Source organism: Oratosquilla oratoria, chromosome 1 (assembly GCF_046742065.1).
Source record: "Oratosquilla oratoria isolate Oo_2021 chromosome 1, ASM4674206v1, whole genome shotgun sequence".
NCBI lineage: Eukaryota > Metazoa > Arthropoda > Malacostraca > Stomatopoda > Squillidae > Oratosquilla > Oratosquilla oratoria.
In genome coordinates, this window is record NC_134777.1 from 57,895,186 (window position 1) to 57,920,185 (window position 25,000).

Below are 25,000 nucleotides of genomic sequence, written 5' to 3' on the forward strand. Positions count from 1 at the left end.
AACCACCAAACTACGATCCTCTTTCCTACACAACTCAACTAAAAAACAACTCCACATACTTGACACCATTCCATCGCCCACCTTCAACGACAACCCCAATTAGCCTAGCCACGAGTCACTGAACAGATCATAAGCATCTTCCCTTATCAAGCATCAATCACCTTTATGACTACACCGTCTCCACATCACTTGGGCCGACGACAGGGAAAGCAAAACCAGCGAGCATAAAACGAGCGTGTGATCCAATTTCTCGACGACAACCGACACCTTACCACAAAGCAATTTTGTGGTTGATCGACCCACTTAAAATACCCGGCGTACATACGGGACCTCAAGAGCGTCTCGTAACTCTAACCACGTTCGAGAACGAAACAGTAACTGTATACTCTGTACCATAAGCATTTGGTCAGACAAAATTTCAGTACGAGTTTGGATCTATTTTTAAGTCAGATTAAGTCGACAATTTATCGGTCACGTGATCATTCATGAACGCTATTGACCAGACTTGTTTCAGTGCCGAGTGGCGTTTACTCTGATGGACGCGACCTATGAGCCCAAGAATCACTCAACCTGGGGAGTGAGAGAAGACGCCTGGACCAGCCCAAGCACTGTCGTCGGGAAATCATGATGGTGTAGAGTCGCGACAACCGACCTTCAAGAGGTCGTGACCTTCGCTTTTTTATCGTCCATTTACGTTCGGGAACGATGGATGAAGTTCTTTTTTTTTTGTCGCCTAAAAACAGACCGACCTATAGTTCGAATTGGCGCCGTGAATGATGGCGGAGTCGTCTTTCTTTACACACAGGAAATTACATAATTTTTTTTCTAAGAAGGGGAGTTTTTTGTTCTTTATTGCATGTCTATGCGTCATACGTCACGAGGGACCTGCGTGTCTGTATGTACTCTGTTTTCGTGCAGTGACGTGAACAGAAGGTCGACTGTGACGAAAACAAAAGACTAGTGGGTCACCTCCGGTAGGAAAAACAACAGTTTCCTATTCGTCACCCCGATATCATTCCCTTCCGTCAACAACATGGTTCCTTGCGTAGTGACACGTTGCAGTTAAGGTCAATACAACCTATTCTACTGACCTTGGTTCCAGTGGTAACGCAGCTACACTACTTAAGGTTAACAGACCTGCTGGATGACCAGTTCTGGTCACGGCCAAGGTCATCACCAACCAAGGCAGACCAGGTCACCGAAGACAGACTGGCCACATCTTTCGATTCACTTGCCCCTTTTCCTCGTATGATCCAGAGAATTCATCAAACAGGGAACCTACGTCAATGGGGTCATTTTAGTGGGAAACGAGGGAGAGGGCGGGAGCGGAGAGGCACGAGGAAGAAGTCTGAAAAGAAAGCAGGAAAATGGATCTCGCGAGACAAAAGGAAACCCGAGATGACAGATGAGGATGAAGCAAGAGGAGAAGGGAGGGGGTGATGGAGGAAGAGGGAGGGGATGAAGGAGGAAGAAGGATGAGGCACAATGAAGAATGGAGGAGGGGATGATGAAGAAGGAAGGAGTTCTTTTTATTACAAAGATCCAAACGTGCAAGTCGGAAAGTCAGTGTTCGTTTTGGCAACGACATCGACCACATCAGGATGAAGGATATTCCAATTCAACGTGTCCGTTTATGAAAAATACTAATCCCCGGCAGTACCGCAAGGAAGCCATGGAAATAAATAGAAAAGCCTGGCAGCAGCCCAAATAAAACGAATCCAGCATCCCTCGCCACCCCCACCCCAAAGGGAGATCAACCCACCCCTACCCCTAACAAAGGAAACCGATCTCTGTTACAGACACACCTGTGAAGTCCCATCACCCTCTAAAATATATACGTTTAGTCAGGAATGTCGGGCGAATTAAATAAATCAAACAAATAGGAAGGTATAATGTAGTAGCACATTTGTAAAAAGAGACTTATTGACCCACTGTGGCAGAATGAGATGAGATGGACAGAACATCTGTATATTTCGACCACTATCTATGGTCCTCTTCAGCAGAATGATACATAGTGTGGATTGAGAATACATATAGATAATGAAACCCCCTTAGCTATATATATATATTCTCACACTCCACACTATGTATCATTCTGCTGAAGAGGACCACAGATAGTGGTCGAAATATACAGATTTTCTGTCCATCTTCTCATTCTCTGACATTGGGTCAACAAGTCTCAAATGAAATATCTAAAATAATGAGGATCCTCAACCTGTAGACTTCACCTTGTCCCGTCCACACTACCAGGGCCCGTATACACAAAACTTGTTAGCACTAACAAATAGCTGTTAAGGGTAACAAATTCCTGTTAAGGATAACATTTAGCTGTTAAGCACTAACAGTGGATACAGAAAACTTGTTAGGGCCTTAAAAGTACTGTTAAGGTAAAAGTGCTGTGGAGGACTATTAAAGCTCTTAGCAAATTCCTGTTAGTAGAGAAGATGGCAGAGCAACAACAACAACTACAAAGACGACAGCGATTATATCGACAGCGACGGGACATATTTAACGAGTACAATGACGACGAACTCGTCAATCGCTTCAGGATGAACCGTGCTAGTATAATAACTGGCTGATTTAGTGAAGGACAAACTTCAATCCCGAACAGAACGGAATCGACCACTGAGTCCTGAGACGAAGGTGGCAATTACCCTAAGATATTTGGCCACAGGTAAAATGCAGCAGTGTCGACTTTGGGACCTCGCAAGCAACAATCAGCCGTGTCATTACTCAGACAATTGATGCATCGTCAGAACCAGATATTGTAACTCAATTTGTAAAATTCCCATTGACTCGCCAAGAAGTGCAAGTGAAACAAGCAGAGTTCATGGAAGACTATAAGTTTCCCGGTGTTGTGGGTACCATAGATGGCACACACAGTAGAACTGTGGCTCCCAGTGTCGATGCACATTTATATGTAAATAGAAAACGATACCACAGCATCAACGTGCAAGTCGTATTCGATGCCAAGTATAGGATGCTTGATGCTTTGGCAAGGTGGCCTGGCTCAGTACATGATGCCAGGATATTGGATGAGTCTGGCTTGAAGGCACTTTTTGAACAAAATTATGTCCCAGCTGGATGCTACCCTCTAGGAGACAGTGGCTATCCTTGCAATGAGTTGTTGCTGACGCCTTATCTAAACCCCCATTTATAATTATTTATTTCTCCATAATCACGTTGACCAAGAGGAGTGTTTCCTCTTGTGACCAGTTTGGCTTCCTTTTCTTTTTCTGTGGTTCTTCTGCCATGTCTATATCCTCTGAAGTAATTGTTGAGTCTTCTGTAGGAAGATTTGTCTGTGGCGCGGCCGCCTGTACAATGCGCCTTCGTTCAAAAATATCTGTCGTTGGTTAATAAGTACTCCTAAAAAAAACATACATACGATATTTATGTGCTATCATGATACTCTATTAATAAATTTTGAGCAACTGCATTAATAACACTGTTTTATGTGTGCAATTTTTAATAATACGTCCATTTACATGTTCATAAGCTGCTAACTTCAGCAATGTTTAGCGGGACTTGACAAACAACTGTTTACTAGCTAACATTTGTTAGTTAAGCATTGGTGCATAACTTTTAGTGATTTGCTGTTAGCTAGCAGAGATTGTTAAGGCTAACAAAAAAGTTGTGTGTATACGGCCCCAGGTGATTAAAATATTTTGACAGAAAACGATTCATGAACGTCACCGTATTGACGGGGTGGGAACGATAGCTGAGCCCGACCTATTACAAGTTCGGGCCCAGGTGCTCGCCTCATCAGAGGCCTGGGATCGAACCTTTTTAGGGGAATAAATTGGTCGGTGCGGCCATTAGCTACAAGTGGTTAATGCTTGTGGTGTACGTACGTCCAACAAGAATAAGCAGACAGGCGCACGCGCACACACACAGTGCATCTCAAAGACCCAAGGAGATGTCGAAATATATATTGCAACACAGTATACTTTCCATTGTCTGGTCTATAAAAAGGTAAATTGCAAAAGCACGCCCAATGCAACAGCAGCAGTAGAATCGCCGCTGAAACACCTTGACAAAGGACAACCTCTGAAGAAATCCCGGCCTCAGGGAGCAGAGGTGTCCCTGCCAGTCTCTGTATCACTCCGTCAATCGGACCGTCGCACACGCACTCACGCAAAACACACAAACCACATATGTACATGCGGATGGTCTGAATACACACTGATGCACCCAAGCAGACATGCAGAAGCACACTAACGATCTTCTATAATTTACATGTCAACTATGGTGTTATAACACTAAACAATTGTCCACGGAACAGCACACTTACATGCAGAAGCACACATTAACGACTTTGTGTGAAAACCACTGTAGTGTTCTAACTGCCGAGATACAACTCTTCAAGGAATTGCACATCATCCGGGAACTCTTAAGGGTCGGATCACCAAACACCGGAACAGGCACGACGCACCTGGATGCGTCCTTTCCGAACTCGCACAATTGTACCACCAGCCCCCCGGTACCGATCACCGGAAGTCCGGGCATTCTCAAAATTCCTACGATCGAGGAGGAACAACCCCCATCTCAAATTTCTTCTTAGACCCAACTCGTGTGTGTGTGTGTGTGTGTGTGTGTGTGTGTGTGTGTGTGTGTGTGTGTGTGTGTGTGTGTGTGTGTGTGTGTGTGTGTGTGTGTGTGTGTGTGTGTGCTTGTGTGTGTGTGTGTGTGCGCTTTGTGTGTGTGCGCTTTGTGTGTGTGTGCGCTTTGTGTGTGTGTGTGTGTGTGTGTGTGTGTGTGTGTGTGTGTGTGTGTGTGTGTGTGTGTGTGTGTGTGTGTGTGTGTGTGTGTGTGTGTGTGTGTGTGTGTGTGTGTGTGTGTGTGTACGTGTTTAACGGAGACCCCTGAACTCGTTACTTAATCCATTTAAGCTACTCTTGAACTCGCGAAAATAAACAAAGTCACTTACGAAATCAAATTTGGAAATCAACCATCCAATTTTAAACAAACCAGATAACCGTATAGAAAACACGTTCATTCGACCAACACCTCCTCCTTTCCTCCCCCCACCCACGAAGTCTTCCAATTCGTATACACAGAAAACTGCATCTACAGCAATCAAACAGTCCCATTATTGGGAGTGACGGGGCGCGCACAGCAACCACCCTCAAAGAGGACCTAATGCCTGGGCAACGCCGACAAAGAACCCGTGACGATGACTGCGCAGTCAAGAAGGGACAATGGTGATCGTGGCAATGGATAGCGCCCACGAATACCCGTGTCCACATTAACTTCTTCAATACCACGTAGACGAATATAATACCCACTACTTCTATGGTGCACTTATTTATTTCATTTGACTAACATTAAACTCGTGGGGTACTGTTTCCAATGAACATAGATTTAAATTCACTAAGATTACATACATCGTGGGATATATCATCTTCCATTCTACTCCATGAGTTTACGCATTTGTATGGATTTGTTTCGCAATCCTAAGACATGTGTCTTTGTCAACTTTTTCCCATGACCCCGTGTGCTAATATGCAGTATGAAAGGTGGCAATTTATTCGATCAACGTTATCTACACAAATTATGCATTTCAAAGCAAAGACATCTACTATATTAATAAAATCATTACCTTTACAGCCACAACCCTCAGTCTACTATAGCTTGTTACCATAAACACTCCCAGCGGAAACAACAACGAATTTTTTGGCAAAGAACTTACTTGAGACCCCGTACGATATGACAGAGTCGCGGGTCCCCCTGATAGAAATGCGGGAAGGAAAAAGCGACGGAGGCCCCGAAGTAGCAGGGCTTCATGTCCAGCACGCCCCTGGGGGGACAAGAACCCTTGGGGCAGTAACACGCGTTCTCCGGGTGCTCCGCCCCATAACTGAAGACGTCCGCCGGGGGAGTGAAACGGTAGGCGGTGAGACCGGAGGAGTCGATAGTTCTGTTGTAGACGAGCGGGAGGGAGCGGCAAAGCTGCCCGTTGAAAACGTACAACCGGTCGGTCTTCCTCACGCCAGGGTGGAAGCCGTTGGCGTCGGTACCCTGGATGGTGTTACAGATCGGGCCCTCCCAGAAGGGCAACCGAGAAGCCCCGCCCCAGGAATAAATGGTGTTCGTCAAGAGAGGGTCGGTCTCTCCTGTGTACATATTGTACGGCACCTGAAGGGTGTCGTTCAACCCCACCAGAAGGCCGAAGAGGTGGTGCGGATAAGGAAGGTCTTGAAGCGTCCGGGCCCAGTCCATAACCCGGGACCGGTGCCCCCAGAGTAGCTCCCGGATGGTGACCCGTCGCAGAGTCTGGAAGCCGTGAAGCTTCTTCGCGATGGAGATGACTGTCTTCAGGAGCTTCTGGTCTTTGACGAGGTCGGCGGCATTGACGAAGGGGATGTTGAGGGTCGTGATGAGATCGTCCTCGCTGCCGCGGGAGAGCGCCGGCTGGAAGAAGTACATGGGCCTACCGGCGAAGGTGACCGTGCCGTTCTCGGGATGAAAGGAGACGTCCTCTTTGACCTCCGTCATGGTGTACACGTAGGGCCCCAGCTCCCGGACCCGGGGCCGATCCCCCGCCATGAAAGCCTCCGGGTTCGTCAAGTTAAAGATGTAAACTGAGTAAGTCACAGGAACCTCGCTCCTCCTCCAGGTCTCGTACTTCTGCGACCCCTCCTTCAGGACCATCTCCCTCTCCGCAGTCTTCTCCACTAGGCGATCAAAGGCCACCACGAGGAAAATCAGGCCGGTCGCACACAAGAGGACGCCACAAATCCAACATCGACGACACCTCCGCAAAGTTCTGGAAGAACCTGGCCGTCGCTTCTGGCCGAACTCTATGCTCTCCTCCCCGCACCTCCTCCTTTTCTCCCCCAGCAGGAGAGAGACATCAGCCTCACTACTGCCACATATCGAAATGCTTCCTTCTCTACCCTCCACATCCACCACCCCATCCCCCTCCTCATCTTCCTCCTCCTCCGAACTACTGCCGGAATCGTTCTCCTTCAGGTGCTCCTCCTCCACCGCCTCCTTGTCACCCTTGACCTCGATGCACTTGTCCACAGCCATTCCTGTGAACCCTCTCGTTCTCTTTCAGGAATACTGCCGGTACCGGAGTGACGCGAGCCACCTCAAGGCAGGAGGCGCTTAGCTGCGGAGGTCGTCACTTATGCCATGTGTGTTCGGACAAGCAGAGTTCGAACGCGGGTCTGCGCCGCGCGAGACACGATCGAAACAAACTCGCTACTCGACACAATCTGAATCTTCAGGCGAAAAAGCGTACTTGAGACGTGCAGGACCACCGGTCTATCCAATGGCGAAAAGGACAGACTCAGTGCTTAACCACGGTGGCTTCATGAGGCTTGACGATCCCCTCGTCCTGACGTTGGGTGAGGGGACCGCTGGAAACACCAACTCCAAACAACCTTGCAAGATCACCAGATTCGGAGAGGTGGGATAGGGGGGGGGGGTAAGAACGATCAAAAAGCCACCCCAAAGAGGACGATCGACAGCATCGACGACCGAATCGAACATTCGCACTCGAACAAGTTCGTCAAGAGACTACCGTGGCGAGGAACACACTAGCGACGTCCTCATACAATACTCTTATCAGGGACAGATACCGGTTATCGGCGCTCTATCGGATTACCCACGCCCACGGCGATGAAGTTGCCAAAGTTACAGTAAATAAATAAAAAAAGTGCCGACACTTCACTATCGAGGACTTGGCTTGGAAGTCCAAGCACAAAGGGCAAAGGTGATTCCTTCGGCCGCCGCCAAGCGGCATCCTGGCTTAGGATCTTCATGGCTTGTTTCCGTCACAGACTACACGTTAGGTGGAACCTCGTATTTATTCTTGCTGCAAATTTCCCTTCTTGCCTTAGCTGCGCACGCACGCTCCTTTCTCCCACTATTAACCCTAGCATCTGTTCTCCCTCCGCATATAATCCATGCGGTCCTTGGTCACACACTGAGCAGATATTTCGGATGCCGTTATGTGATAGCGTGCGTGTGCGCACGTGCGCAAGTACACTGTGGAGGGACTACAAGAGGAGGAGGAAGGAAACATAACTGAATGACAGAAGGGCCAGCACAAAAGGTGAAGCTTAGGGATCCGCCCCTTTCCGATCCTGACCCCGAACTCCCCACGACGTACCCACTAGGAGGGTGTAGGGTAGCGAAGGACCAGATGTTTGCCCAAATGGCCCTGTCACGTTCCCTTAGCGAGCCAAGCGCCAAAGTAGCTAGATGTAAAATCTTGAGACCAAATCAGGGAAGGAAAATGTAATAATGTAAATTAGTAGGAAGAGTTATTGTAGCAAGAAAATAAGCAATATGTACCAGTAGCAATTGCTGCAGCAGCCACAAAGGTCTGAACCAGCGATACAACTTCAAGTAACATTTCCTCATGACGTCAAATCGTTATCAAACCCATAGCATGACGTCATGTCGTCAACACTTCCAAATTCAACAGACAAGTTATTATTCAAATATTCCCTAACCTACCGACAGGCAACAAATCGTCGCCGTCAGCGATTCGGTCGGCACAGTCACAGGTCCGACGCAGCAGCGGCTTCCCCTAATCTTTAGTAAACAAGCACCGTCAGGAGTAAACAATTCTCGCGCAGTTTGCAAACCTTCAAAACCATTTCCAAATGCTTCCATATACGATATTTCGACAATGACCCCTACGCGTCCAAAGGGGAAGGGGAAGGGGAAGGGGAAGGGGAAGGGGAAGGGGAAGGGGAAGGGGAAGGGGAAGGGGAAGGGGAAGGGGAAGGGGAAGGGGAAGGGGAAGGGGAAGGGGAAGGGGGAAGGGGGAAGGGGGAAGGGGGAAGGGGGAAGGGGGAAAGGGGGAAGGGGTAGAGATAGGGAGGGGAGAGCGTGGGGTCAGAGGTGACGGGAATAAAGAAGGAAATTTTACATTAAACATAAACAATGCAATTGACCGGCTAATACGGGCCATCACCTATTTATTCTTTTTCTCGCTCTTTCCAAACTCAGCCCAGGCATGAAGCTCCCCTCTCCACCCCGGATACACAACAGCTTCCGCTTCGACCCTTACAGGTGTGCAAAACGTGTCAGGAAGTACGCGATACAGCTGCTACAGACTGTAACCAGTCCATACATGTAGACCATTTGTGTGTGTGTGTGTGTGTGCGCGCGTGTGTGTGTGTGTGTGATTCACCATGGTCTTGGATCACGCTTTGGACTCGTGATCGACAGCCATTTCCCTCCCAGAAGAGATCTCAGAGCTCGTATGACCGATCTACGGGTAATACTGTGACCTGGTTGTCTGCTTGTTTGCTTATTTTTTAATTTTCATTATTCGCTTTCAGTTTTTAAATATGTGTCTGTACTTGTAAATGTTTGTAGACTATGTATCTCTATAATATTGATAAATTTTACTCCATACGGTATTTTAACGCTTGTCAGAATTTTGTACATAAGTGCTAACGATAATTGTTTTTTACAATGGTAGTATTGGCTGTGAGGTAACCTGAAGGTTTTTTTTTTATCTTCATTTAAATGTATCGTGGTGTCATAGTTTTGGTATTGAATTTAATAAGCAAATGTACATTATATTTGCTAACTGTAATTGTTTCTTGCGTTATATACATGTAATTTCAATAAAAGACTTATTTTTAAATGCATCAGTATCAGTGATATGTCATCGTTTTGGTATTGACTTGGTGTCATTGAATGTAGGCTATTCATTTTTTTAATTACCCAATAAAATGTGGACAATGTTCAAGGGCGTTCCGATGCAAGTGCTTATAGATGTTGATCGTAACCGTATTCCCATGTGATGAAGGTAATAATTTAATGTTATCTTTTTTATTACCGGGTACATTGTATTTTAAGCATAATTTAAGTTTAATTTTGTTTTGTGTGTCAATCTAATGTGCTATTATAAATTTGTCTAGGCCTATGTATATAGAACATTTCACATGTTTAATGAATCCTAGTATAATAGGCGTAAACAAGGGGCCGAGTTGGTACTAAATCCTGTGAGCTTACACGCGCGCACACACTCGAACTCCCCGCCCAAGAGACGACGCACAGAAAGCTCCAATGTATTTGTGTGTGATTCACCATGGTCTTGGATCACGCTTTGGACTCATGATCGACAGCCATGTCCCTCCCGGAAGAGTTCAGAGCTCGTATGACCGATCTAAGGGTATTGTTGTGACCTTACACGCACGCATACACACACACACACCAACTCCCCGCCCACGGGAGGACGTACAGAAAGCTCCAGTGTGTGTATTTACCAAGTTGTATTTTGCGGGAAAGGGAGCTACGCTTGTGGTGTCCCGCCTTTGTATCTCGTAGTGTCTAGTTTGCGCGCGTGTGCGTGTGTGTTCATGCAGATATGTCTATTCTTAAACCACCCCACATCCTAATCCCCTTGTAGTCCCAATAACATCCCATAATAATCAGACATGTTCGTGATCACCGACATGACGTCACACGGGTGAGTCGCAAGTGGCCGACGCCCCCCATCCCCTGTGATAATCAGGTGTGTGTGTGTGTGTGTGTGTGTGTGTGTGTGTGAGAGAGAGAGAGAGAGAGAGAGAGAGAGAGAGAGAGAGAGAGAGAGAGAGAGAGAGAGAGAGAGAGAGAGAGAGAGAGAGAGAGAGAGAGAGAGAGAGAGAGAGAGAGAGAGAGAGAGAGAGAGAGAGGGAGGGAGGGGGGAGGGAGAGGGAGGGGGGGAGTGTTACTTGTTCGAGCGTGTGAAGAAGTGTGCGAGAAGAACAATGAGAGTCTGCTCGGCAAATGAACGCTCACCAAGAAGCGAGTGCACTGAAGCACAAATCTACACCGCCAAAGGAACATTATATACATACGTACACAAATATAGAATATTGAACACCTTTTAAATGCACAAATTAAGATAATTAGTGCTAATTAATAACTTAAACATACCAACCGCTCATCAAGTTTTAAACGTACAGACCCAAGTGTCGCCACTTTCTCACACCTGAAACTCTGCAAAGCCCTGATGGAACGCGAGGACAAAACGTAACGTCTTTTTACATAAAAGAACGCAACTTCGCCGTTAATGAATGCTACGGATATTAATGAAATGGGCTGGCGATCCATGAAACGTGCTGGGGAAAGGCACCAGGTTTCAGACTTACAAAATAAACTTCATTTATCTTCCATTCACCCGCATGACGTGTTGACTGGCACGCCGCGCAATCAGGTCTTAAGTATAAAATTCTTGTTCCTCAGGATTCGACAAACTCGAAAGTCTCTTCTCTTGTTGAATTACATCCGCATGGAATTCCCTGCCGCCCGATGTTGCTGGAACACATAGATTGCTCCAATGAAAATTTAAACTCAATGCCTACAAGGGGCATATTCTTATTGCCCCGTAAAACACCACAATACATATGATAAACTTGCTTGGTACACGAACCAGCCTTGTTGTTCTTTGTTTACCACATTTTTATACATTGGTTGGCGTGCCTTCATCAGTCACATTCGCCTGATTGGTGGCTCCACCAAGAGAGGACGTAGAAAGGTCCAATTGAGAAACGTTTGGCAAAAGCAAACGATACGCTCGACTTCATGAGCAAACGTCTGCACCTGCGAATGAGTCATTCTGTCAACGTTCCTCCCGTGCATGCCGCGTTCAGGTGTTCACTTGCTGTCACGTTCAAAGTGTGACGTCACGACGCGTGCGAAACAAAGTCATAGCAAACGCCGCTTAGTGACGTCACTGTTCCGACAGTCTGCAGGTGTGACAGGAAGGGCATGTGGAAATGGACTGCGTGTTTGCCATTTATCTTTTACTTTTCATCATTAGCAACGCATATTAGTAAAAGATAAATACAAATACATCCGACAAAATGCATTGAAACATACAACGAAAAAAAGAGCATTTTTATTACAATGTGGGAGAAAGTACGAAAAAGATAAATAGACATTACTCACCTCAATCCACGGACGATATGACGTAGTTTGGCATCGGCTTGATAGAAATGTGGGAAGGAAAAGGCGACAGAGGCTCCCCAGTAACACGGTTTCATGTCCAGCACTCCGGAGGCGAGGCAGCCGCCCCTGGAGCAATAGCAGGCGTTCTCCGGGTTTTGAGGCCCGTAGCTGAACACGTCCGCGGGCGGCCCGAACCGGTAGGCGGTAATGCCGCTCTTGTTGATAGTCTTCTTGTAAACAAGAGGGATGGATCTGCAGAGTTGCCCGTTGAAGATGTAAAGTCGGTCCGTCTTCTTGACGTTGGGGTGGAATCCATTGGCGTCCGTGCCCCGGATAGTGTTACAAAAAGGACCTCCCCAGAAGTCCAGACTCTGCTTGCCGTTCCAGGAGTAAATCTGGTTCATCTTGGACGAGTCGTCCTCGCCCGTCCACATCGTGTAGGGCTCCTGCACAGAATCGTTGAAGCCCACCAGGAGCCCGAAGAGCTGGTGCGGATATGGCAGCTCCTGCATGGTCCGGGCCCAGTCGATGACCCTGGACCGGTGTCCCCAGAGGAGCTCCCGGACGGTGATGCGCCGCAGCGTCTGGAAGCCGTGAAGCTTCTTGGCCACCTGGATGACAGTCCTCAAGAATCCCTGATCCTTGACCGCGTCGGCGGCGTTGACGAAGGGGATGTTGACCGTGACCAGAGGGTCAGATTCGTGCAGACCCTTCGACATCTCCGGCTGGAAGTAGTAGAATGGCCTCGTCTTGTAAGTCACCGTGCCGTTGCCATGGAACTGGACTGCTTCCTTTTTCTCTTTCATGAGGTACACGTAGGGCCCCAGCTCTTCCATGCGGGGACGCGCTCCGGCCATGAAGGCATCCGGATTGGTCAGGTTGAAGGCGAAGACCTTGTAGTAGACGGGCACAGGGCTGTCGACCCAGGCCTCGTACTTCTGGTTCCCCTCGTTGAGGACCATCTGCCCGACGGCTACCTTCTCCACAACGGCATCGTACCCGGCGAGCATGAAGACCACCGTCGCTGCACACCAGAAGGCGGCAACCCACAAGCAGCACCTACACCTTCCGTTCCGGTTCACGCGCTCCACGACGGCGTACAGGCCGCTCTGACTGTCCATGTCCTCTTCTTCCTCCTCCTCCACACCGCCGGTCTCATTGATCCTCGACGTCCTCCTCGGCCCCCAGCCGATCTGATCCTCCTCCTTCATGGAAGGCGTGGGCCCTGCAGGTAGCACGCCCATCGTGGCACTAGTGTAAAGGGGTTCTATCTCCGGGAGGTGGATCTCAACTCCTGACGGAGGAAGGCATAACGCCTGACCGAAGTCCAGCACCTGCAAGGCCTCGCGTTAGAGACCTCTGCAACAACACAAACTCACTAAATGCACGACTAGAATAACTTTCAGTAGTGACTCCCGAACTTTCAGTTCGAATTCTCGCCTCTCGAAGGCAGGCTGGAGGAACCTTGTTCTCAGAGGTGCCTCTCCAGCCGGGGCGCGCCTACGTGCCGACCTCCCGTGCCCCAACACAAAAACAACCAGCTTCAAGATCTACCTGGACCTTCCTTGACTTGGCGTGCAGTGGTCACCCTCGACCACAGTTACTCACTGATCAACAACACCTTCCTGACGTAGAGTAGTGTACTGGTTGCGTGGATCAAAATAATTTGTTAATATATAAACTTTAACCTCAAAATTAACTTTGTTTTCTGTCTCGCGTACGAACTCCCGGTTCCAAACCGAATTCCAAAACCTTTCTCTGTTTACAAGAATCTTGAGCGGCAGGTTTGTAGATTCTGTATGCGCACTAGCATTCGCAGTCCAGATCGTCTCGCCTCACATTTACATCTACTACCTGGTTTCCATATTCATTAATCAATCACACATTTATGTCAGACGTGGAACGCTAACACATCCCTGTCCTTCTCCTCCCCAAACGCCAACCAGCGAAACTGAGTAGCAAGCACTCCACACTCAACAATTCAAGCTGCCAGATTCAAATCCAACATGTCGTACACAGACCGACATACTGTAAAAAAAAATATCAGCGTTTACTTTTATCTAAAGACACTCCCTACGCTTATGTCTACAAGATAAATGAATAATTAATCATATTAACCATGTAGGTATGGCAACGATTTCAGTGTTCTTGTTTTAATCTAACAGGAATATAAATGATCGCGCTAATCGTACGTCCGACAGCCCTTTGTCAGCTGAACCTGACGAATGGATTGGCCAACACATGTTTTCGTAGGTTTTAAGGATTTACCAAAGTTCTACGAAATTTATCTATTCATCCTAGCAAGCTCACTGATAATAATAAACCAGCCTCTATGCCTGAGAACTTCACATATGTCCCAAGATATTCTACGGACCAAACGCAAGAAAAACAAAGATAACTATGTGACTTCAACGACACGCACCTTTCCGCCCCTACACCCTCTTCCTCTCCCTCTCCTTCCCGGGTCATTTTCCCACATGCCCGAAGGATAAGGAATCACTGCCGATTTTTACAACTAATCATTTTTATATTTAGTTACTGAGAATGTGAAATGTGTTTATCAACATATTTCTAAAACGACTATACGCCTACAAATAGCCTGATATGTAATATCGGTGACTCATACGTCATAGAAACGGTCTAATTTCAAAATGGGCACATTTGTCAACAACAGGTTTTGCCTAAACTGTGGAACGTGGGAGCGACGCTTCGGTCCCTCGTCTGATCACCAAGATTGTTATATAATTAATAATAAACTTTCCTCAGCTTAAAACTTCGGTATTACTGAAAGATTATTCCAATGGTCGTGAATGCAGGTGAGCTGGTTCGGGACGCCGGTAATTTCGCCAAGGAGATGCAAGTCGTCATTAAACTCTCCCATGAAAAAAAAAAACGCGAAGCAGCTATGCTATTTTGCTCAGTTCGGCAGCTAACAAGTACAAAAACATTATCGTTGCTGCATCAACAGCTTTGCAAGTGAGGGAGTGCCCATGGAAATCGTCTGGCTGTAGGAGCAAATAAGAAGAGTGACTCCAGACGGGGAGGAATGGATTATTTAGGAGATTAATCCCTTCACGGATCACAGGTAGCCCCCACCCCCCGCCCAGAGTTCCAACATGAACAATGCCCCCCGCGCCCCAACTGTTTCGAATACTGTTTTAATCTGATTATCCTATTTTAACTTGAAGATAAGTTACTGGAAAGACTATATGTCCACAGTTATTCGTCAAAGGGAGAATAATTGTCAGAATAATTAGTGGAGGACTAATTGTCCAGAAGACTAAATGTCCGAAGACTAAATGGGTGGATACCACTGCTTCTATGTGAAAATCCCATCCTCCAAGCATCGTTAGGTTAATTTATTCACCAAATGTTTCCATGCAAAAAATGCCCTCCAGTTCAACCTAACCAAACATGACTAGGTTGGGTTGTTATTTGCCAACTCTTCCTTTGTGAAGATTTTCACCTTAACCTAGTCTGGTCAGGTAAAGCTGGGGCGATGCACTCACTTCACATATAACACAGACCCAGGTCTAAAACGAAAAGTTGCAATTGGCACATTCCGTCCAGTTCATCTTGTTATTACAAGTAGCACTTCACTTCAGGTGAAATCAGGTCTCATGGTTCTTGGCCGCCTGACGTGTTCCTGCAATCAAGCGATGAATCACATCAACTTTGCTCAGTTGAAGGATGATTTCTATCCCAGAGAGATCGGTGTGGGAGAGAAAGGGATGTTCCACATGATCTCTTTTGCTTTTGGAAGGAAGGGAGGCCACCATAATACAAGTGCCTCTCGGAACGGAAGGGAAGTAACCGAGACAGACACAGCCCATTGACGGCCGAAGGAGCGTCTACGAAGTGAATAAAATATCCTGGCGACAGGCAGAAAGTGCCACCCGGTACGAGAGGGTTAAAACAAGGGAACGCCGGAACTAATCCCTTGGTTCATTGAAGTCACGACGGGGGCGCACGCCGGGAGACGCTCGGTTGTGGTCGAAGCAGATCAAAGGTACCCTTTGGGCTTCGAACTGGTGACTTCGCACTCACGAGACGGTATCAAATCTGAACATGCCACAGCTGCACACATAAGTCGATCTTGTGGTATATCCAGAAAGGCATCACGAAAAAAATATCATAACCATGATAAAATATTCATAAAGATAATGATAATAAGGATTAACTAAAGAACTATCACCTCAGACTTCGACAGGGTGATAATTCTTAAGGGGGGCTATCCTGGAGTGACCATTCTTCAGATGTTTTTGGTTGGGGTGACAATTCTTCAAGTGGGTGTTCTGGGGGTGACAATTCTTCAGGTGATCCAATAATCATAATAATAATGAGGGTCATACTGCGGATGAAAATAAAGATTGTACTGATAATCTAATGATATGGTGGTGGTGAAATTAGTGACAATTATAGTTACAACCGATTAAGGTGATACTACTGTCAATAAGGATGATGTTTATGATGATTTAAATTACAGTGATCATGCGAACCCCCCTCCCAGACGTCCTGGGGGGGGGGTGTCTATAAATAATCAAAGTCGGGGAGGAAATTAACCACATAGTTGCAGATGCACGGCAGGCGTCAAAGGCCTCATTACCAGAAGACCTGACCTCACCTGAAATTAAGTGTCCTGCATGTAATACATACATACATACATATACCAAGGCTTTTCCCCCTCACAAGGGAGATAGCCAAAAAGGAAAAGGCATAAAATCATTCCCATCCATTCCATCCCTAAATACACTCCACACCCCCTCCACCCTCCCTCTTATCTTAGCACCTCCTGGATGATGGGTCATCCCTGCACCTTGTCCACTGCCCTGGGTCAGAAGCAGTGTCGCAAGACAGCACATCCACAGCAAGGCCACTTCATCAAATCGGCGACCCCCCCCCTCTCCGTCCCCCCATGCATAAAAGGAGAAGATGGGGAGAAATCCCTTCGGGCTGCGTCAAATTTTGCTCACACATACTACCTCATCCCCCATTCCACCTCATGCATCACAACATCATCCATATACAACCATTCTCCATTCACACCTGTCTTCTGTCATCTCCCGTCCTTCCTCAACAGACATTCCCCTCTTCCCCAAAGCCACCTTTACCCCATCCATCCACCTCATCCTAGGACGTCCCCTCATGTTCACTCCCTCCACATCTGCCTTCCATACCTCTCTTACTAGTCTTTCTTCACTCATTCTTTCCATGTGTCCAAACCATCCTAATACTCTTTCATCAACCCTATCTCCCAACTCCCTTTCCACCCCTGTTCTCCTCCTCACCTCCTCATTTCTCACTCTATCTAGCCTTATAACCCCCATCATACTTCTCAGACACCTCATCTCAAACACATTCAAACTCCTTCTCTCTTCTTCTCTTATGTTCCATGTTTCTGCCCCATACAGTGCTGTTGGCATAATCACTCCTTCATACAGTCTCCTCTTAGCATTCATTCCCAAATGTCTATTCCTCATTACACTCTTCAATCCACCAAGGCATTTACTTGCTTCTCTCAATCTACATTCTACCTCCACCTTCACTCCACCTTTTCCTGCCACATTTGCACCCAATTATCTAAAACTATCCACTTCCTCCAGTCGCTCTCCCTTTATGCTCACTTCCAGTCTACTGCCACTTCCATCCCTTGTACATCTCATCACCTTACTTTTACCCACATTTATCTTTAGCTTTCTTCTATCACATACTCTCCCAAACTCTGTCACCAACTTCCTCAATCCCTCCTCCGATCCTGCCACAAGCGCAGTGTCGTCCATTTCCTTTAACCTCTCGCACTACCCCATCCATGTATAAGTCGAACAGCCAGGGTGACATAACGCATCCTTGATGAAGTCCCACCTTTACCTCAAACCACTCACTCTCTCAATTTCTAATCCTGACACAAGCTCTACTACTCTCATAAAAACTCTTGACAGCTCCTAGAAGCTTTCCTCCTATCCCGTATATCTGCATAACCTCCCACAGTGCCTTTCTGTCTACCCTATTGTAAGCCTTTTCCAGATCCATAAAAGCAAAAAAAAAACATCCTTACCCTTTCCTATAGCTTTCTCACATATCTGTCTTACCACAAAAATCTGATCTACACAACCTCTAACCGTCCTAAATCCACACTGTTCCTCACCAATTACTCCCTCTGTTCCTCTCCTAATCCTCTCAATCAAGATCTTCCCATAAGCCTTCCCAACTACACTTAACAAACTAATCCCTCTGAAACTACTACATTCACACTTGTCCCCTTTTCCCTTGTAAAGTGGAACTATACAGGCACTCCTCCAGTCCTCCGGCACTCTACCCTCTCTCCAGCAAACATTAAATAACCTCACCAGCCAGTCCATCATCACTGTACCTCCCTTTTTTTAGACATTCTGCATGGCATCCATCCAGACCAGGTGCCTTACCTGATTTCATCATCTTAACAATTGTCTTCACTTCATCCTTCCTTATTTCTCCTCCATTCTCCTCACTCATCACGGTCATTTTCTTAGCACTTCCCACTGCAGCTATCTTTCCCTCCCTATCCTCCTTCACATTTAGCAACTCCCTTAAATATTCTGCCCATCTTTCCCTTACTGCCTTCTCTTCCATTATCATCTCTCCATCTGCACCTTTTACCTTTTCTTCTCTACTTGATTCGCCTCCTCTTCCTCTCTTAATTTCTTTCCAAAACATCTTTTTATTACTTTCAAAATTTTCTGTCATACTCTTACCCCACTTCACATCTGCTCTCCTCTTTGCCTCCTTTACCTTTTGCTTTACTTCTCTTTTCTTTTCTTTGTACCTCTCATATGACTCCCTCGTCCTATTTTGTAACCAAACTGTGAAAGCTCGCTTCTTCTCTTCTACAACTTTCTTTGTTTCCTCATCCCACCATTCACTACCCTTCCTTCTATTTCCTCCTGTCCTTGTTCCACACACCATTTTTGCACACTTTGTGACTCCCTCCTTGAACCATCCCCATTCCTCCTCCACACCTAGCTCTACTCTATCCTTCACTCCCTCCCACTCCTCCTTCAGCTTCTTCTTGTACTCCTTCTCCTTTTCCTTTTCATTTAAAGAGTTCACTCTAAGCACCTCCCTACCTTTTGTCCCTTTCCTCTTTCTCCATCTATCCTCCACTCTCAACTTACCTTCCACCAAAAAATGATCTGATATTCCCCCACCCTCTCCCCTTAGCACATGTACATCCTTAACTCTTCCTATCATAATCCTATTTACCACTACATAATCCATTAACGCTCTATCTACCACCCTTCCCTCCACCACCCTCTCCCATGTGTACTTATGCTTGACTTTCTTCCGAAACACTGTATTTGCTATCATCAACTCTCTTTCTAGACACATTTCCACCATCAACTCTCCACTACGATTCTTTCCTGGAACTCCACATTTCCCAACCACTCCATCAATTCGACCATTTCCTACCCTAGCATTAAGGTCTCCCAGTACTATTACATTGACATTCCTCCCTAAATTCTCTATGCACTTATTTAAATCTATCCAAAAGGCCTCCCTTTCTTCTACACTCTTCTCACTGCCAGGCCCATATGCACTTACAATGACCCGCATCTCCTTTCCCAGTTTCACCTTCATCCACATTATCCTTGAGGAAACCTCCTTCCATTCCACTACACGTTTGCCTATCTCTTCACTTACTAGATTAGCCACCCCTTCCCTCCCTCGCCCTCTCTTCACTCCTGATAACCTCCCACTTACACTCCCAAACTTACACTCACCCTTCCCTTTCAACTTAGTTTCACTCAAAGCCAACACATCCATCTTTCTTCTCACAAACATACTACCTATCTCTTCCCTTTTACTCTCATCTGTACCACATCCACGCACATTAAAAGACCCAAACCTTAGGGTGCTGGTCCGAAAACTCCCAGACCCTCTTATGCCTTTACTTTTTCTTTTAGGAATGTCCCCTGTGGGGCTACAAGAAGGATGCCTAGTCCCAATCCCCGTCCCTTTCTTTTCGCCTCTTACGATCCAAGTGGAAATACTTGTTGGCAGTATTCTTTTCCCCCACCACAAGGAATTCCCCCACCACAGAAAATGAATACTCAGAGAAATGGTACAGGACAGCAAACAAGAGGTTGGGGGACAGCATAACGAAGGGACAGTCGTAGTATAAAAGTGTCATAATTTCTCTGTGAACAGAGTTTTCCTCTATCATAGATGTGTGGATCTGGTCCGTAGGGGTGCCCCATATAGACCCTAAAGTATCAACTGCATGCTACTTTGCCACAATAACAAGCAGCCAATACCCCAGACGGATAATAAAATGATGAATTTGACGAAATATGCTGAAAACACTTATGTCTGGAAATGTTGTATAAGAGACTGTGTTATGTACAAATCTACGGCAGACATCGGCAGCTATCGTTGTTTTTTTTTTTTTTTGCTAACTATAAGTTATACCTACAGACCTGGATCCATGCAATATATTTTTGGAGTGAACGCATTAGCAAAATGCCTAATCTGACTTGGCTTAGGTTGGAAGGAATTTCTTCATATGAAACAACTGGCGAATAACCTAACTTAAAGTAACAAGGTTATGTTAGGTAAGGTTCGGTTGGGTCAGGTTAGGTAAATCAGGCCCCCTAAAAGTGTGGAATGCTTGACTACTTTTTTCTATCACATCTGGAGGCTGGATACCTTTTTTGAGCTATATATGTAATATTTCATGTAAAATTAAAACAAAAGTCTTCTTAGTGATATATATATATATATATATATATATATATATATATATATATATATATATATATATATATATATATATATATATATATATATATTCTAATCTGGTCCGAGGACGAATAGCCCACCTAGTGTGGACTCAGAGGACGAATTGTCCATGGGATATAGTTCTGAGGACCAGATGTCCCAGGGCCAGTTGTCCGGGCAAAGTTAGCTTGGGGGGGGGGGACATTATTCTTACGGGAACTCTAAAAGGCGGGGAGATTCTTATGATCCGACGACGGACATGGTTACAGTAATAAATGATGAAGTTGTTGCTATTGTCTGTGATGATTATATTGTTTATGATGATGAGACGATGATGATGATGACAGTCATGGTAATTATAGTGCTGCTGATGGTGATAATTAAGTACGAAAATCATAATAAGGATGATGATTATCATGATAGTGATAAGCGACGATGATGTTGTTGATAGTGCACTCACTGTATTGTTTGTCCCAACCTACATACATACATACATATACCAAGGCTTTTTCCCCCTTACAAGGGAGGTAGCCAAAAAGGGAAAGGCATAAAAACACTCCCACCCATTTCATCCCTAAATACACTCCACACCCCTCCCACCCTCCCTCTCATCTGAGCACCTCCTGGATGACGGGTCATCCCTGCACCCTGCCCACCGCCCTGGGTCAGAAGCAGTGTCGCAAGACACAGCACATCCACAGCAAGGCCGCTTTATTTAATCGGCGGCCCCCCCTCTCCGTCCCCCCTTGCATATAAGGAGAGGACGGGGAGAAATCCCTTCGGGCTGCGTCAAAATTTACTCACATATACTACCCCCCCACCCCCACCCCCCGCCCATTCCTTCTCATGCAATCACAACATCATCCATATACAACCATTCTCCACTCACCTCTGTCTTCCGTCCTCTCCCTTCCTTCCTCAACAGACATTTCCCTCTTCCCCAAAGCCCCCTTCACCCCATCCATCCACCTCATCCTAGGACGTCCCCTCATGTTCACTCCCTCCACATCTGCCTTCCATACCTCTTTTACTAGTCTTTCTTCACTCATTCTTTCCATGTGTCCAAACCGTCCCAATATTCTTTCATCAACCCTATCTCCCAAATCCTTTTTCACCCCTGTTCTCCTCCTCACCTCCTCATTTCTCACTCTATCCAGCCTAGTAACCCCCACCATACTTCTCAGACACCTCATCTCAAACACATTCAAACTCCTTCTCTCTTCTTCTCTTATGTTCCACGTTTCTGCCCCATACAGTGATGTTGACACAATCACTCCTTCATACAGTCTCCTCTTCGCATCCATTCCCAAATGTCTATTCCTCATTACACTCTTTAATCCACCAAGGCATTTACTCGCTTCTCTCAATCTACATTCTACCTCCACCTTCACTCCACCTTTTCCTGCTACACTTGCACCCAAGTATCAAAAACTATCCACTTCCTCCAGTCGCTCTCCCTTAATGTTCACTTCCAGTCTACTGCCACTTTCACCCCTTGTACATCTCATCACCTTACTTTTACCCACATTTATCTTTAGCTTTCTTCTATCACATACTCTCCGCTTCTATCCGCTGCCCGAGCGTTATCTCCAGACGGACCTGACATTTCCTGATATGACCTGACCTGACCACGCCAGCTCGCCAGTTCTCGCAACACCAGGTAACCCCATCCTTTCCGGCTAACATTTTCCTCTTTGTTTTGGCTGACATCAAGATAATATGTTCATCTCCGTGGCGCATACTCAGTCGCGAAGAGGTTGCACCCTATCTCGTCCCCGACCGTGTGATTCACCATGGTCTTGGACCATGTGTTGGACTCGTGATCGTCAGCTATTTCCTTTCCGAAAAAGAGCTCAGAGCTCATATATGACCAATCTATGGGTAATGCTGTGACCTTACACGTATACACACTCCAACTCCCCGCCCACGAGAGTTGGAGTAACGACTCGCAGCGCAGCGGTACTGAAATTATTTCAGCCTTGGGCGGGATTCGAACCCGGACCAACGTGGTCGTGGACGGGAACTCTAACCACTGCACCACGAGGTGTGTGTGTGTGTGTGTGTGTGTGTGTGTGTGTGTGTGTGTGTGTGTGTGTGTGTGTGTGTGTGTGTGTGTGTGTGTGTGTGTGTGTGTGTGTGTGTGTGTGCGTGCGTTTTCATAGAATTTATATTTCATATATCATTTCTTAAAATACTCGAGTATATATGTAAAAGATGGTGTGATGGTAATTTCTTGGAACTCCCATCGTCCAGGGATTCCCAAGCTTAAACAAGAAATGACGATGTGACGTCACCCTGACGTAACCATGCAGTAAGCGCTGAAACTATCAGTTGCTTTAAGAAACGATTAGACAACTTTATGGATGGGGATGACAGGTGGTGATGGATACGGAGCTGCCTAGTGTAATCCTTATGGTCTCTTGCAGTCTCCTTCATTCTTATGTTCTTATTCGAATGAAAATGTGACGTTCCAGTCTTACTATTTGTATATCAACTTATTCGCTGCAGAGCAATGGAGGTGGGTGAAAATTTAGGGCTTATACATCACCCGATCTATGGGTAATGCTGTGACCTTATATATCGGCTGATTCGGCTTTCGTATTCAAATGTGGATCTTTGTAACCGAATGGCAAAGTTTGCTTGTATATTTATGTAGATGTGACAACATAACTTCCAAGTTAAGTTCCAACAAAGTAATTTCGCATCACAAGGTCTTGCTTTTTCACACTTCTTTTAATCAGTCAGGCAGCAGCTGAAGGCACTTAAGACTTTGTTTATTTATCTGAGTCTAGAATTATGCATGAACTAGGAGATAAACTGCTAAATGGTGTAGAAGAAATTCTATATGACTCGTTCTTTAAGTTCAATGCATCAAGAATAAGAGGGTATTCTATGAAAGTAAGTAAATCTGAACACGGGAGGACTACTTTGAAAGGAAATTAATTTTAGAATAAGATTTATAATAAAGTGAAACTGGCTACCGGAATTAGTTGTAAAGATATGATAGGCACAATAATCTGGTAAGGCTCTTACAATATTTTGGGAGTTGGGGACAGAAAAAATAAGTTTACTTCTTCATTCCCCACTAGTTATTACTAGGTAAGCGACGTCGAATCAAGTGGAGCGCTCCTGCCACTCCTAAGTCGTTTCCAATCAAGTCGAGGAGAAAACGGTAGCTAAATCACCGCCCCCCCCCTCCTTCTCTCTACCTTGGTACGTACACGCAAACAACCTATAGAAGATCCTTCGCCTAATGACCAGTGGTAACAGAATCGAAGCGACCATCAGTCAGTACTTTGTGATGTTGGACAGGAAAACATTAATCAATTCGATCAACCCGGTTGGCTGTTGTGATGATCCTAGACGGTTTCAAATGTCTGCAACTTGTTATATAGAGGAAAACTCCGACCATAAACATTCAATCCAATTTGATAACCAGCGTGTTTTTACTTTTTTTTTTTATCTATATTTAATTTTATTTACTTATTTTAGACAAAGCCGACGTATGGGAATATCTCCCTAGAATAAACAAGACGCTGTTCCTACACTAGGGGGGCACCTGGCGCCCGAAGGAGGGCTATGGCGAGGTCGTCACTTGTCATTCCTGAAGCAGTCGCTGCCGGCGCTCCGAAGAGGAAAGGTGGGAGGAGGGGGTTTAACCATGGTTTAAGGTCACGTGCTAACTCGTGATCGACAGGAAATACCATCCCGAGTGAGAATTCCAAGCTTATACATCACCCAATCTATGGGTAATGGTGTGACCTTAAACAAACACTTCCTGTTCCTTTGCTCAAGGGGGGACAGTAATGACTTGTAGTTTTTGTGATACTTTCAAACCACGAGTAGTATTCCTCCCCCTTTTCAGTAAGGAAGTCGGTTGTCTAAATAACATTTTAATCTACTTTCGTAGAGAAAGAGCTTAATTTGACTGACATCGCATGCTGGCACCTTACATCGCTGCAGAGGGAGTGAGGGAGGGAGATGGGTGTCACAGAGGTGAATAAAATCGCTTGGCGGCAGCCATAATAATAATAATAGGGAAAGTGTCACACGGTACGGAAGGGAATTATGTGTTTAAGCAAAGGAGGATCCTTGGCGGTGAAGACGGGACTTGGGGGGGCTGTGGCGAAAGGGCCGTTGCTGTAACCACCATGACGCCACGAAGATGTGCAGTCACGTACTCACTGTGGCTTCTCTGAGTCAGGCACACGGTTTTGCCTCAGGGGAAAGATAACGCGACACCCTACGAGAGAGAGAGAGAGAGAGACACACACACACACACACATTTCGACTGATTCGGCTTTCATATTCAAACGTAGGATCTTTGTACAACTCC

The 25,000-nt window shown here is 46.0% G+C and overlaps 1 protein-coding gene across 2 annotated transcripts in view; it reads right to left on the reverse strand.

Moving 5' to 3' along the window:
* Positions 1–13,858, reverse strand: part of LOC143028304 (lysosome membrane protein 2-like) — a 118,942-nt gene extending 105,084 nt beyond the window's left edge. Inside the window, exon 1 of one of the 2 annotated variants that reach the window (XM_076190313.1) lies at positions 11,911–13,858. In XM_076190313.1, coding sequence (XP_076046428.1) covers positions 11,911–13,154 — 1,244 coding nt within the window. In that variant the 5' untranslated portion in view covers positions 13,155–13,858. Of the gene's footprint in view, positions 1–5,692; positions 7,536–11,910 lie in introns of those variants that run through there. The other variant, XM_076190233.1, reaches the window with a different exon arrangement.
* Positions 13,859–25,000: the final 11,142 nt, after the last annotated feature.